The sequence below is a fragment of the Cetorhinus maximus genome, chromosome 25 (assembly GCF_964194155.1).
Source record: "Cetorhinus maximus chromosome 25, sCetMax3.hap1.1, whole genome shotgun sequence".
Taxonomy (NCBI): domain Eukaryota; kingdom Metazoa; phylum Chordata; class Chondrichthyes; order Lamniformes; family Cetorhinidae; genus Cetorhinus; species Cetorhinus maximus.
Window position 1 is genome coordinate 4,094,210 of NC_135903.1, and position 14,268 is coordinate 4,108,477.

The 14,268-nt window shown below is 41.5% G+C and overlaps 1 protein-coding gene and 1 long non-coding RNA gene across 17 annotated transcripts in view; one reads left to right on the forward strand and one right to left on the reverse strand.

The window, feature by feature from the left end:
- raraa (retinoic acid receptor, alpha a) overlaps positions 1 to 14,268 on the forward strand; it is a 534,959-nt gene that overhangs the window by 400,409 nt on the left and 120,282 nt on the right. The window contains exon 1 of one of the 16 annotated variants that reach the window (XM_078529313.1): positions 9,738 to 10,175. The exons of 14 other annotated variants lie outside the window; for them this stretch is intronic. In XM_078529313.1, the coding sequence (XP_078385439.1) occupies positions 10,019 to 10,175 (157 nt within the window). In that variant the 5' untranslated portion in view covers positions 9,738 to 10,018. Of the gene's footprint in view, positions 1 to 9,737; positions 10,176 to 14,268 lie in introns of those variants that run through there. One more of the 16 variants, XM_078529316.1, reaches the window with a different exon arrangement.
- The window catches only part of LOC144667821 (uncharacterized), a 36,065-nt gene continuing 30,942 nt past the window's right edge, over positions 9,146 to 14,268 (reverse strand). The window contains exon 3 of the long non-coding RNA XR_013573379.1: positions 9,146 to 9,308. This is a non-coding gene — a long non-coding RNA (uncharacterized LOC144667821). The remainder of the gene's footprint in view (positions 9,309 to 14,268) is intronic.

Sequence of the window (14,268 nt, forward strand, 5' to 3'; positions counted from 1 at the left end):
CTATGTTTCAAAAAGCACATTCTTGGCTGTGATGTAAGTCATTCCTTCCGCCTTTCAGAGGATGTCAGTATGTGTATTGATGTGTGTGTGAAATTTTCATAATCATTTCCACTTGCACTGGAAAACATACATGCTGGTATAATTATTATAGTAACCAGCTGTATTTGCATTATATTTGAAGGAAAACTTTGGAGAGCTCCATATCTAAGTTGCGATTCTTTTGTAACTAGTTGGTGGGGCACCAATTTGAAGCCATAAGTGAGAATTTTATCTCTCCCCCCACCACCCCCCCTCTCCCACTGTGACAATATATTTGTACTAGTTTGCAGTATAAGCCTGATGGCAACATTCAGCTTTCCACCCCGTTTTAGTTGGCCTCCATTTCTCCTCTGCCAAAGAGCATTGACAGGAAGGCCGCTGGTTTTCATCCTTTTGTCATTCGTAGGTTCTAGATACATTGAATATTTCTCCTGAAACTCCTTCGTATAGTTCAAGATGAGTTGGATTAATGAGATCCTTTGAACCTAAGGGCACAGATAGAGGGAAGCACAAAAGCCTAAATATTTGATTGCAGTGCTGATTGAATAGCGCATTACAATAGTATGAAATACATAAAAGGAAGGGGTGATAGGTAGATTGATGAGAGAGCAGCGAAACAGAGAATCAAGTTAAATATTATTCAGGGCATTTCAAGTTAAAAAGAAAGATTTAAAAAACATTGATCCAACAAAGAGTTTCAATCTTTCCCCCTTCAAATACAATTCTTTTCTTTTTTGCCATTTTTTGAAAAATCTGGGATGTGTTTGTGGATAAAAGTCATCGTCGCTGCGTCTTTGTCCATCCCCATGATGAATGGTAAACTAGTTTAGCTTTTTTATTCTTTCTTTGTATGATTAATGGCTGCTATTCATTGTTGTCAATGCACTGTCCCTTGTGGTGGACCTTTATGAGTAATTGGAGCGGGGTAAAAAGGTTTTGGATAAGTGGAAATCGCCGCCCAAAGTATTCGACCAGCAACAATCGGCTGAAGTTTAATTTTTGTTTTGTTTTCTATTTATTCATCTAATGAATTACAAATTCTGGCCCCTTGAATATACCCAGTTTTAATCTCTCCACCATTGGCAGCCCCAAGCTCTGGAGTTCCTTCCCTAAACCTCTCCACTTCTCTCTCCTCCTTTAAGTCGTTCCTTAAAACCTATCCTCATGCATATACAAGTAGTGTTGCATTGATAGTCATCGTTTATGTAATGGTATTAGATTTAACTCCCATTAGATTGATTTCCTTTGATATTGAAAATATGGTGCAAATTTTAGGTTATTGCACTCTCGGCTTTTGCTGCCTTGATAAACGTGGAAGTCTGTGTTACGATCTCAGGTCAAGCTCAGTGCCAAACACTGCAGTGACCCGATCGCTTTTGATACTGAACCTACTGTTGTCTGGGAAACCGAATGAAGCTGCCGAGGTAGAGTAATTCTGCCAATCACATTATGTCTGTAATGATGCCCTGAAGGATTACTCATTTTCCTGTGGGTTTTGATAACAAACAATATTGAAGCTTTCCTCAGTCTTGTTGCTGAGCAGTAAAATGGCCCCATTGGTGATCTCTCACGCTCTACAGCATCATTCATTGACACTGCCTGTGTTATTTGACTTTCTCCCATTCATGAGGCTGGTGTGGCCATCATGGGCTTTTGCCAAGATGGCTGAAGTCAGTTTCAATCGACCTAGCTGGAGTAGGCATTTTTTAAATTAATTCTTGCAATAATTTGTGTTCTAGCAATTTCAACTTTGTGTCAGCTTCTTAACACATTAATAAAAAATTCTATGGTCGAGGAGCTGATAAGCTGATATTGAAAGATAAGTGGAAATCAAATCCTTTTTTAAAAAAAAGACTTGCATTTCTATATTGCTTTTCATGACCATTGGACATCTCAAAGCACTTAACAGCCAATTAAATACTTTTTGAAATGTAGTCGCTGTTGTAATATAGGAAACACAGCAGTTAATTTGTGCTTAACAAATTCGCACAAACAGCAGTGTGGTTATGACCAGATCACCTGTTTTTTGCGATTTTGATTGAGGGATAAATATTGACCAGGACACTGGGGATAACCCCCCTGCTCTTCTTCAAAATAGTGCCATGGGATCTTGTACATGCACCCGAGCAGGCAGATGGGGCCTTGGTTACATCTTATCTGAAAGACGGCACCTTCCACAGTGCAGTGCTCCCTCAGTACTGCACTGGAGTGTCAGTCTTGATTTGTGTGCTCAAGTCTCTAGAGTGAGCCTTGAACCCAAAACCTTGTGATTTAGGGGTGAGTGTGCTACTAACCGAACCACGGCTGACACTTAAAGGTTAAATTAATGGAGACAGCGATGTCTCAAGAAATTTGAGATATTTGTACTGTAATTTGTTTTACATTTTTAATTTAATCTTAAAAACACATTTAATTACCTTTTCGCGCTCTCTCCCACACCTCAAATTCTCTGTATTATTCATCTATGAATACATTGAGAAACTATAACTTTGCCAGGCACATGGGTCCTACCAATGGCTCTGCTCAACCTTTATTTAAAATTAGAAACCTGTCTACTTAGATTGTGGAATTCCTTCAGAAAGTGGTTCTGTTAACTGCTGCTGATAAAATCTCCCTGTTTATAGCCTGCCTGTGGCCATGATTTTGTCTAACCATCTCTACCCCTAATGGCACACCTACTTGTGTTTATGTTGCTGACAGGGGCAGCACTGTTATCAGAGAAATGGATAGGTGTCCCCAATTTAGGTGGCGCATCTAGTTTCTGGCTGCTGATATATTCCCAGTTTGCTGTCAACCTTAAGAGTACCATCTGGAGTGAACTGGGAATATAAAACTTACATTTATATGGTAATGCATTTGGGGAGGGCAAACAAAGCAAGGGAACACTCAATAAACGGGAAGTTATTGAGAGGGGCTGAGGAAGTAAGACACCTTGGAGTGCATGTCCACAGATCCTTGAAAGTAGTAGGACAGGTGGACAAGGTGATCAAGAAAGCATATGGAATGCTTTCCTTTATTGGGTGAGGTATTGAATACAGAAGCAGGGATGTAATGATGGAACTGCTTAAAATGCTGGTTAGGCCACAGCTGGAATTTTGTGTACAGTTCTGGTCACCATATTACAGGAAGGACATTGTCTGGAGAGAGTACAGAGGAGATTTATTAGAATGTTGCCAGGGCTTGAAAATTGCAGCTATGAGGTGAGGTTGGATAGGCTAGAGTTGTTTTACCTTAAAACAGAGGAGGCTGAGGGGTGACCCAATGACGCGTACAAAATTATGAGGGGCCTAGATAGGGTAAACAGGAAAGGCTTGTTTCCCCTAGCTGTGGGGTCAATTACTGTGGGGGGTGGGGGGCATAGATTTAAGGTGATTGGTAGAAGGGTTAAAGGGGGCATGAGGAAAAACATTTTCACCCAGAGGGCTGTGGGTGTCTAGAATTCACTACCTAAGTTGGTGGGTGAGGCTGAAACGCTCAACTCATTTAAAGGGTACCTTGACCTGCATTGAAGCACTGTAACACGCAAGACTGTGGACCAGGTGCTGGAAAGTGGGATTAAAATGAGCACCTGGTTTCTTTTTTCTCTTTTTGGCCAGTGCAGACACAGTGGGCTGAATGGCCTCTTTCTGCACAGTAACTTTTCTATGATCCTATTTAGCACCTTTAACATAATTAAATGTCCCAAGGCTCTTCACAGGAACATTAAGTATGACATTGAGTCACAGAAGGAGAATTAGGTCAGATGCTTGGTCAAAGAGGTAGGCATTTAGAAGCATTAAAGGCAGAAAATGGGGTGGAGAGGTGTAGGGAGGGTATTCCAGAGTTTGTGGCCTAAGCAACTGTAGATGCAGCCACCAATGGTGGAGCAATTAAAATTGGGGATGCACATGAGACCAGAATTAGAGGAGCACAGATATGTCAGTTTTGTGGCGCTGGAGGAAATTACAGAGAGAGGTGAAACCTGGTCCATATGTGGTATAGAGCCACACAATGCTGTTGTCACTGATAAATAGTTTGCCAACAATTATCTTGGAAGAGATTGGGAATAAATTTTCTCCAAGCTATCCTGATGGTTGTGTTTGATTGCCAGTCCACGGAAACTTAATTTAACCTGGGAGCCCGAGAAAGCTTGTGTTGTTTGGCTTATTAAATTTTAAAGTGAAATTTTCGTCCTTTTCGAATGAGGTTCAAAATACTACGGCGCAGGAATATTTTACACTGATGAGTTATAAAATAATCTGGATGGGGGTTTTGGGGAATTGCTCTGGTCACTGTGCATGAATCGCAAATGTATTCTTCTCAAATGCGTTAAACAGTGCCTCTACAGAAAGTGGCCAGAGTAATTGTGTATACACTCCCCCTCCCCATCCCCCACACTTGCCCCGCCACTCGGTGGTGATGTTTCACTGTACGTAGATCAGATATATAATCGCATTGCAGCCTCGCTTCTCTAGAAAAGGTTGGCTGGATATTACCATATCAAGGTCACATGAGACACATCATTGCTCCCAGAAGGAATTCACTGGCCACATAATTTCCGCCACGTATGCTGAATTTAGGAGAAAACTGATCTTTTAATCTAATTTAACTTAATTCAAAATGATGTTTTTGAACAAGGCAGTTTCTGCCTGAATTAATTTTCCTGCTTTGTTACCGCTCACCCAGCATTTTAGCCAAGTTGGTGAGGGCCCTGTAAGTAAAATAAAAGGTGGTTGAAAATATTTAGGCTTTTCGACCCATTTTACTTTTTAAGCTTACTACTTGTTTTGTTTAAGCCACAAGCTCTGTTCTAGAATTCCACAGCAAGGTCTCCAAAGGGGGTTGTGCATCCTTTTCATCTGGGTATTCTACTACTGAGCTAAAGGGCGGTTACCCATCACAGGCCTCCCATTCACACAGCCTGCTATTTCAGATGGAACTGCCGCAAACAGTGGGAGCTTTTTCTCCCCCTTAACTTGCAAATACAGAAGGAACCCCACCGACCCTGTTCAAATGGTAATTTAAAGTCACAGCTTCTGCTTGATGAGCATCTTTTTCTGAACTGAAAAACATAGCAATCGGTCTTCCCAGCAGTGAACATGACAATCCCTCTGATATCAGTGGGGGATTTGTGTCCTTTGCTGCACAATCTCTGTAAATCAATGATTAGTTCCTTAGATTGACTCCTCTTATGGCACTTACATTAATGTCAAGAAAAGTTCCTGTTTATTTCTTGCATGGTAACTTTAGAAATTTTTTTCCCGCCCACCTGGAGCATTCCTGCTAGAACGCTGAGTATTGCCATGTTTGTAAAACTGATTAAGAGCACTCATGGCAACCCTGAAGCAATGATAGTTGTTTCAGTCATAAATCCAACTTGAACATCAGGCCGCAGACTTGCCCTGATATTGAGGAAAGACTATATAGACCAGCAATCCAAGTACCCCATTATTGTTCTGGTGAAGAGTCATAGGGACTCGAAACGCAAACTGTGTTCCTCTCCGCAGATGCTGTCAGACCTGCTGAGTTTTTCCAGGTATTTTTATTTTTGTTTTTGTTTTGAATTTCCAGCAACCGCAGTTTTTTGCTTTTACCCCATTATTGTCTGTATGGATGGGATCAGAGCATTGCCTACTCGCAGCCAAAAGAATTGTCTGCTATTAGCTGTGTCTTTTTGCCCCTAGAGACAACCATTGTGTTTATTTTGCAGTAACATGGTGAGGAACCACCTCTTTACGTGGGTCTCCCCATCATCTGAGGGAATAATCATGTCTTGCCTGCGTTGCAGAGCTGAAGACTGGGTTGTTTCTGACTGTGAAGCTGTCATATAAATTCAGCTTCCATCTCCCTCTGCTATGTGTGGATCCAAGCACGGAGTGGAGACCTCCTTTCGTCAGCACTGCTGTGCAGCCAGCCAGCAGAAGATGCAACACCTGCCCCTTTACTTCCCCTCTCCTCACCGTCCAAGGGCCCAAACACTAATTTCAAGTGAAGCAGCATTTCACTTGCACTTCCCTCAACTTAGTCTACTGCATTCGTTGCTCCCAACGGGGTTTCCTCTACATTGGAGAGACCAAACGCAGAGTGGGTGACCGCTTTGCAGAACACCTTCGGTCTGTCCGCAAGCATTACCCAGACCTCCCTGTCGCTTGCCATTTCAACACTCCACCCTGCTCTCATGCCCACATGTCCATCCTTGGCTTGCTGCATTGTTCCAGTGAAGCTCAACGCAAACTGGAGGAACAGCACCCCATCTTCCGACTAAGCACTTTACAGCCTTCCGGACTGAATATTGAGTTCAACAATTTTAGATCTTGAACTCTCTTCTCCATCCCCACCCCCTTTCCGATTTTCCCCCTCCTTTTTGTTTTTTCCAATAATTTATATAGAATTTTCTTTTCCCACCTATTTCCATTATTTTTAAATGTATTTCCATCCATTGTTTTATCTCTGCCTTTTAACCTTTTTCGATTCCTTCACCCCACCCCACCCCCACTAGGGCTATCTGTACCTTGCTTGTCCTGCTTTCTACCCTTAATTAGCACATTCCTTTAGATAATATCACCACCTTCAACACCTCTTTATCCTTTTGTCTGTGACATCTTTTGGTTATCTCCACCTATCACTGGCCCTCTATCCAGCTCTTCTTGTCCCACCCCCCCCTTAAACCAGCTTATATTTCACCCCTTTTCTATTTTTCCTTAGTTCTGATGAAGAGTCACGCGGACTCGAAACGTTAACTGTGTTCCTCTCCACAGATGCTGCCAAACCTGCTGAGTTTTTCCAGGTATTTTTGTTTTTTTGATTATAATCTACAGGAGTGGTCAAGCCTAACCACTATCTGGTTTTCCTCCTGTTCCCATTGGGACACATTTGAATTCTGCTTGATGGTTTCTCAAAAGTGAGAGAGAGAAAAATAAATTTGTGTTGGTGACAGTGTCATTGGTAACCGTTTCTTTCCTCCTGTGATTGTGGGACAATGCCGACTTTATACTCCCACGTTTTAGTTTGAATTCATTAATAGAAACTGTTGGCGCACCTTGACAGAGTTGTGCAGCAGTTGGGCTATGTAATCTCTCCATCTTGTATTACGGCTCTTTGGCTTGTGAAGCAGCTCTGGTAGGCATACTTTTATATAAAAGCAAATTACACTGTCCAGAAAGTTAGATTAAGCCATAAAATTCTATTATGGTACAATAAAAATAAAAATGACAGACTGGAAAAGAAGGCCCATTCCATCAAGCTTTTCCCACACTATGATAGCTGGAGCATCAGGACTGGACATTTTCTAATCTTGTTACCTCCACATAAAATACCTGAAAATTGGACTCCAGAGTCTAAAACAACTTCTACTTTTAAAATGCTGATACCCAGTCAAGGATTACTTTCTATAACATGTAGTAGGTTCGTTTTGTAAAATTATTTTAAAGTATTTCAATTCGAGTATTTTTGTTACTCCTAAATTGAAAATATCACCCTACATGCTCATCTTTCTTCCTTGTGTTGGCCTTCGCTCAGTGAGGGCACTCTTACCTATGAGTTAGAAAGTTGTGGGTTCAAGTCCCACTCCAGAGAGTTGAGCACTTAATCTAGCCAGGGATTTCAGGGAAATACTAAGGGAGTGAGTGGTATATTGTTGGTGGTACCATTTTCTGAAGAGATGTTCTCAGGTGGATGTAAAAGATCATGTGGCACTGTTAAAAGAGGAGCAGGGGAGTTCTCCACAGTGTCCTGGCCAATGTTTATCCTTTAACCATCACCAAATCAAATCAAATTATCTGGTCATCTCATTACTACTTTTGTGGCACCTTGCTGTGTGCAAATTGGCTGCAAATTAGTTACATTATAACAGTGACTACATGGGTATATCACTGGCTATAAATCACTTTCAGGGGTCCTAGGGTTGTGAAAGGCGTCATATAAATGTAAGTTCTTTCTTTCCTGCCTGAATCCTGACACTGTTGAAATCAAGATTCATCCCACTGTCTCTGACTTTGAGGGAAGGAATATAGAAAGAATAAAACAAATCAGTTCTTCCTCTCACAATCTTCAGGCTTTTATAATCTAAGGTTGGATTTTCACTAGAAAGCTGGAAAATATAGTAGCTACTCACTCCCTTCTCTACTACTATAATAAAAGCAAAAACTGCGGATGCTGGAAATCCAAAACAAAAATTAAAATACCTGGAAAAACCCTTCTCTACTACTTTCTGATTTAACTCATCCCTAATGTTATCTTCAGTTTTGGGCCTTGGCTTTCCATTTTGAGTTGTCAGTTTTTAAAAAAAGAAATGCAATATGAATTGTCTTTTCTATGTTCTGCTAGAATATTTAACACAATCTGCAGAAGGATTAGTGGGAAGCTGAGGAATTGTTTCACCCAGAGTGTGGTGGGGACCTGGGACTCTGCCTGAAACAATGGTAGATGCAGAAACCCTCATTGCAATTAAAAAAAACTACTTGGATATGCACTTGAACTACCATAAACTACAAGGCTACAGATCAAGGGCCAGAAAGTGGGATTAGGCTGGTTAGCTCCATTTTGGCTGGCACAGACACAATGGGCAGAATGGCCTCCTGTGCCATAAATGTTCCATGTTTCTATATAAGAACCTTTGTATTCATGCGCTTTCAACATTGTGATGTCAACATAGGGTTCAACCTAGTCTTTCAACTCACACTACTTTTACCATAAGTGCTTTTGGGTTACCAGCAGAGCTAAATGGCCAAGCTTAACACAGGTGAACAATTTAAAAACTCATATATTCTCTTATTTCATCCATGATCACTACTGTGTACTGTGATAACCTCAGCATCCCAGAGTGGAGTGAGAAACTTTTTGTATTTCCCATTCTTTGAGTAACTACCAAAGGTTACTTGTAATACTAAATTATTTTGCTGCAAGACTCGTAAAATAACGAGATGGGAAGGTGAATAGACTAAAAACGCTCCATTTTTTCCAGATCCACCAATGTTTTGTAAAACCATATGAATAATTTCTTTATTGTAGCAGCCTGTGTCCCATGTGAACAGAGCATCTCAGGTCTCAGTTATACATTTCCGCACCTTATGTGTATTACCAAAATGTTAATTTTATTTTTCAAAAAATGCTGTGCGAAAATTATAAATGACCCATCAAGAGAGGCTATTATTATTGTCTTTTATATGGATTGTCCAAAGTGCAGAACCCTGTCAGCTTCTTAAATTATCCTTGTTTTCTGTGCTGCCCCAGTTTTTGGCTGCAGGAGTTCGTCTCAGTGTCTGGTTTGATTGACAGGAATATTTGCGGCACTGAAAGAGAAAGAAGAGAGATTGAGAGGGGCTGAATGTGATGTCAGAATGGTGAAGGGTCATTTGAAGGTTAGCTGCCAGGGAAAGGGTTCAGGGAGAGTTCAGGCGCATATATTAAGCAAATGAATCCTTTTAACCCAGTGACAGAGAGGGAGGGAGGAGAAAGACCAGCAGAGAACACCAAGATATCTTACTCCAGATCGGAGAGAAGGGGAGATGAGAGCGAACACTGTTTAAACTTGTGTGTTTTAATCTGTAAGGACTATCCCAGGCATTTGAAGAGGCATTGGCTGAAGAAGCATAGAGAGACTCTGAGGCTCTTCTGACAGGCGAAGCAGTGGAACTGGTGATGTTATTCTGACTAAGCAGGGCTGTGCCTCCCTTTGTGGGTTTGGTGGTGTCGAGATATTTAAATGGTAAATGAACAGTTGGATTGATTACAGGATCACGACTTCAGCAGCTGGAACTGACCATGATTCTAGGTCCCAGTCACAACAACAGAAGCAGAACTCAAACATGATCCCTGTTTCTAATTCTGGCAACCTTGTCCCCTTTTGACTCAGAGGTGTTGCTCTGAAGCTTAATGCTAATTTGCAGGCTACCGACCCCTGCTTGAAAGAAGCAGAGAGAGCGAGAGAGAGAGAGAGAGATAAGAGGACTGTGGACTGCTTAGCATTCTTGGTACATTTTGATTTCTGTCCTGTTTCGCAATGTTTGACTGCATGGATGTGCTGACAGTAAATCCAGGACAGCTGGTGGATTTTTACTCTCAAAGCCCCTCCTGCATGCTCCAGGAAAAAGGATCGAGCCCGCCCTGCTTCATTGGGATCCGACACAAAGACTGGCAGAGGCTACCTAACCCTCAGTGTAGGTACCACAAACTCACTTCATCCACATTGGTCTTTTTCAGGCAACTTAATTTTTGGAGGAACTCTTGCGTGTGTATTGTTCAGTCAATCTCTTCCAGTTTGAGCTATTAAATTGTTTAAACATGTTAAAATTCCGTTCATGAAAAATCACGAAAGAGTAATTTACACTTACAGCAGTACAAAGTTCAGCCACAGGAGTTTAGTTTTAAAAATGAAGGTTTGAACTTTGTGAGTAAGAATCAACAATGTGCCCGTTTTAATGCTGAGCCATGTCTTATTGTAAAAACTAGTTTTAAAAGGCGTGATCAACATGTTTGTTGTAAAAGCCAGCTGAATATTCAGTCTGTCAGCATGCATATTCAAACCCAGCTCTAGAAACCAGTAGTTTTAGTGTTGTGAAGGCCCAGATTCTTCACTAAGAGTGCCACAAGAGGATTAAAGTCTTTGTGACTCTGATCCCCTCGCTACTGCCCCCACCCCTCCCACCACTTCCAACCTAATGTAAAGCCAAAGCAATAACCATTCTGGCTGCAAAAAATTTGTACTACTTAAATTTCTTGCTGATTAGAATGTAATGTTTCTTGCTCCAAGGTGCTTGTGACCTGGTGCAGTTGGCATTATTTTCCCCTGGGCACACGATTTTTCTGCTGTTAGGCTAACCATTTCCGACATTTCTTCCATAGCAGTGATCATGGATGCTCCTTGTCCTAGCTTCCCGAATTTGAATTTGCCTTTAAAGAATAGTGTAAAGTAGATATTAAGAGGCTCTTCGTAATTCGTGGCAGTTTGTACCAGTCTAAATGCAGGATATATTTTGGGTGAAGAGTATGATAGCTGAAGTTTTAAGTGAAGACACAGCTGTATAGACATCACAGCAACTACGTGCATTTTTCACTTTATTATTTTCAAGTTTCACATTCCTCTGTTGTAGTTAATGACTATAAACACTTCCGTGTTTAATATGCTCCTAAGGGGGACACTATTTCTGTTGTAAACCTGTTGGAAAAACTTTATCTCTTGTTTTAAAACACAGCGTAATTCTGTTACTTGCATTATGAAAACATTGCAGTGTCACGAAGGTCTCATTGGGTCTCTTGCACGAAATGAGCATCATGACTGAAATGACTTGGAGCTGTTTGAAGCTGCTCCCCTCTGTAGTGGGTGCCTCTGGATTTCAGAGCATGGAGAGTCACCTCAGCACAGCAACTCCTCAGATTTCTATTACCAAATGCAGCTTCCTTATTCCCGACAGCAGAATCGTAAATCCATGTTGTACTGTTAGAAGGAAGTGCATTTTTAGCAGTGTAAACATGGAGAGTTGGCACACGGCTGTCACTCTTTCATGATCCAAGCTGCAGAAACACTAAATGAAATGAAATGGCCCCAAATGCCAACAATCACTCTTTATTTGGGATTGGAGTTTGCAACTTGATATTCGAAAATGTAGCCCATTGTTTTTTTTCTCTTTTTTTTAAAGCCAGCCAGCTGAGAATCTGCTATTATACTCAAATCCTTTGTTAAAGTAGATTGGCTCAGTTGGTAAGACTCATCTCTGCATCAAACGGTTGAGGGTTCAAGTCCCACTCTAGGACTTGGAGCACACAACCCAGGATTGGCACTTCATTGCGGTGTTGCACTATCAGAGGTGGCAGTCAGTCATTAAGCCAAGACCCCATCTGCTAATTTTGTTGAATGTAAAGGATATAAATGGGAGGAAGTTTTGCCACAGCTATACGAAGCCCTAGTTAGGTCACATCTAGAGTGCAGTTCTGTGCACTGCGCCTTAGCATCTATTGACCTTGGAAGGAGTGCAATGCATATTCATCGAAATGTTGCTGGGTGACCAAGGGTTAAGTTATGAGGAGTGATCACACAGACTAGGCCTATGTTCCCTGGACTATAAAATGCTAAATTGGGATATTATTTGAAGTTTGTAAAATTTTAAAAAGAATTGATAGGCTATAGAGACAAACTTTGTGCTGGTGGGGGTGTCTGAGACAGGGAACATAACCTTAAAATTAGAGGCCAGCCATTCACACAAAAGGCAACAAAAAGCAGTAGGTGCTCATTCTTTAATAATTTTAAATTGGGGATTGCTAGATTATTTTTCTAGCTAAGGGTATTAAGGAGCACAGAACTAAGATAGGTAAATAGAGTTGTCATACCATGACTTCAATGAATGGTGTGTCAGGCTCGATGAGCTGAATGGCCTACCTTTGTTCTGTGTTCAATGGCACTATCTGAAGTGAGCAGGGAGCTCACCCAATAACCTTGAAAACTTTCCTCCTTCAGCCAACAGCACCAAAAAATAAAACAGATAAACCTGGTCGTGTGTCTCACATTTGTAGGGTTGTACTGTGTATAAGTTGGGTACTGTATTTACTTCCGTAACAACAGGGACTGCATTTGAAGTATTTTATTAGATGTGAAGATGTGAGAGACACAAGGCACTTTTTATAACGACAACTTATCTCTTAACCGACAAAAATAAATGCCGAGTAGGTTTTACTCAAAATTCCACTCTTTTTTTCCATTGGTTTACTGTAGGAATTTGCACAAAATAGCTATTTAATTTATTCCTCCCCCCAATTCCACTGCTTTTTGTAGCTAGGGTGGTGCTCAGAGGTGGCCAGTGTTTTGTTTTGTGGTTGTGCAGGGCTGGTTTCTATTCTTTTTTTTTGTTGTTGTTTTTGATGTGGGTTAGATTTTGTAGATTCGCTCTGGGAGGCTAGATGCAGTGTAATTTTCACTGTGTGTGCAGCAGAATGTAAAAAGCTCTAAGGGTGGCCTGCCTGGTATTGTCTGCTGACAAAGGCATGTAGTGTTGGGGCCTATAGCCTTGCTGTGATAAAACACAGGCATCAAGCAGTTTTTCTCCCCCTCCCCTTCCAATTTTCTCGTCTCCTCTCCCAAGGGCATTGTCTCCTTGTTTGGTGTACTGTTCACAGGGGCCAGCAGTCTTCTGATGCCCCATCTTCATGTGCAAACCTAACAAGTGAGCTGGAGGCTGTTTTATCTTGATGACATTACAGCTAAGCCTATCCTCACACAATATCTGTGCATTCTGTTTTGCAGCAGAAGGCACTGGATAACGATCAGGATGGAGATCTATGTTTTTTCTTCCAGTCCCCTCCCTAGCCTCAGAACACTGAGATCGATTCATTCAATCCCACTGCTGCCCTGCTAAAAGCAGCTAACTTAACAAGGCCCTGAGGTTAAATTTGCATCCTTCCTAGTTATGCGGTCCAGCATCATGCTACACAATGTATGTATTCATTGATCAAACAGGAGCATTACTGCTTTATAGTATCTTCCCACTTTGGTTGCTTATATTTGATTTAGTTGGGCACTGGCTCACAAAGCATAGATCATGCACAGCCACCTATTGACAAGCCAAATTAAATTGTCCACATTAGTTAAAGCCAACAGCTGGGAGCACCACAGGTAAAATAGGCCTTGGCGAATCCAGATGTTTACTTTGGGCTTGCTACTGCAGCACCCGACCCATCGATGTGGAGCTAGTGGCCCTGACAATGTAAGAGCAAAGAAGCTGCAGGTTCTGGCAATCTGGACAAGAAAAGAAAGTGATTGAATTGCTTAGCAGTCAGTTACCAGACAGGTCGAAGTATCAGGTAGGGACCCACTCTATAATTTTGTTAAAATTTGCCACAGGATCAAATTGGAGCTCAAGTTATAACTGAAAATCCTAGAGAAGTAACAAGAAACCTTGCAATGATAATCCCTATTTTGCCGTATACCCGCCCTTGCAATTCTTTGGAAGATTCACTCCAACTCCTCTGATAGGTCGATAGGCCGAGCCGACAAACCAGTCTCCGGTTTGATCTCTGCTTTCTGTTTAGTTAGCTCGTCTAGCTCAGGCAGCAATGAGTGCACTTTGATTTACTTAAGAGTCTCCAAGCTGGAGAGGAAAAAAATTAGCCATACAGCCTATTTCTGACTGCAGTTTCAATGACTTCTACCCAGAATTGTGCCTGTTTGAATATCTTGTGGGAACGTGATCCCGCTTACTGTGATACAAGAACACAAGAAAGAGGAGCAGGAGTAGACCATATGGCCCGTCGAGCCTGTTC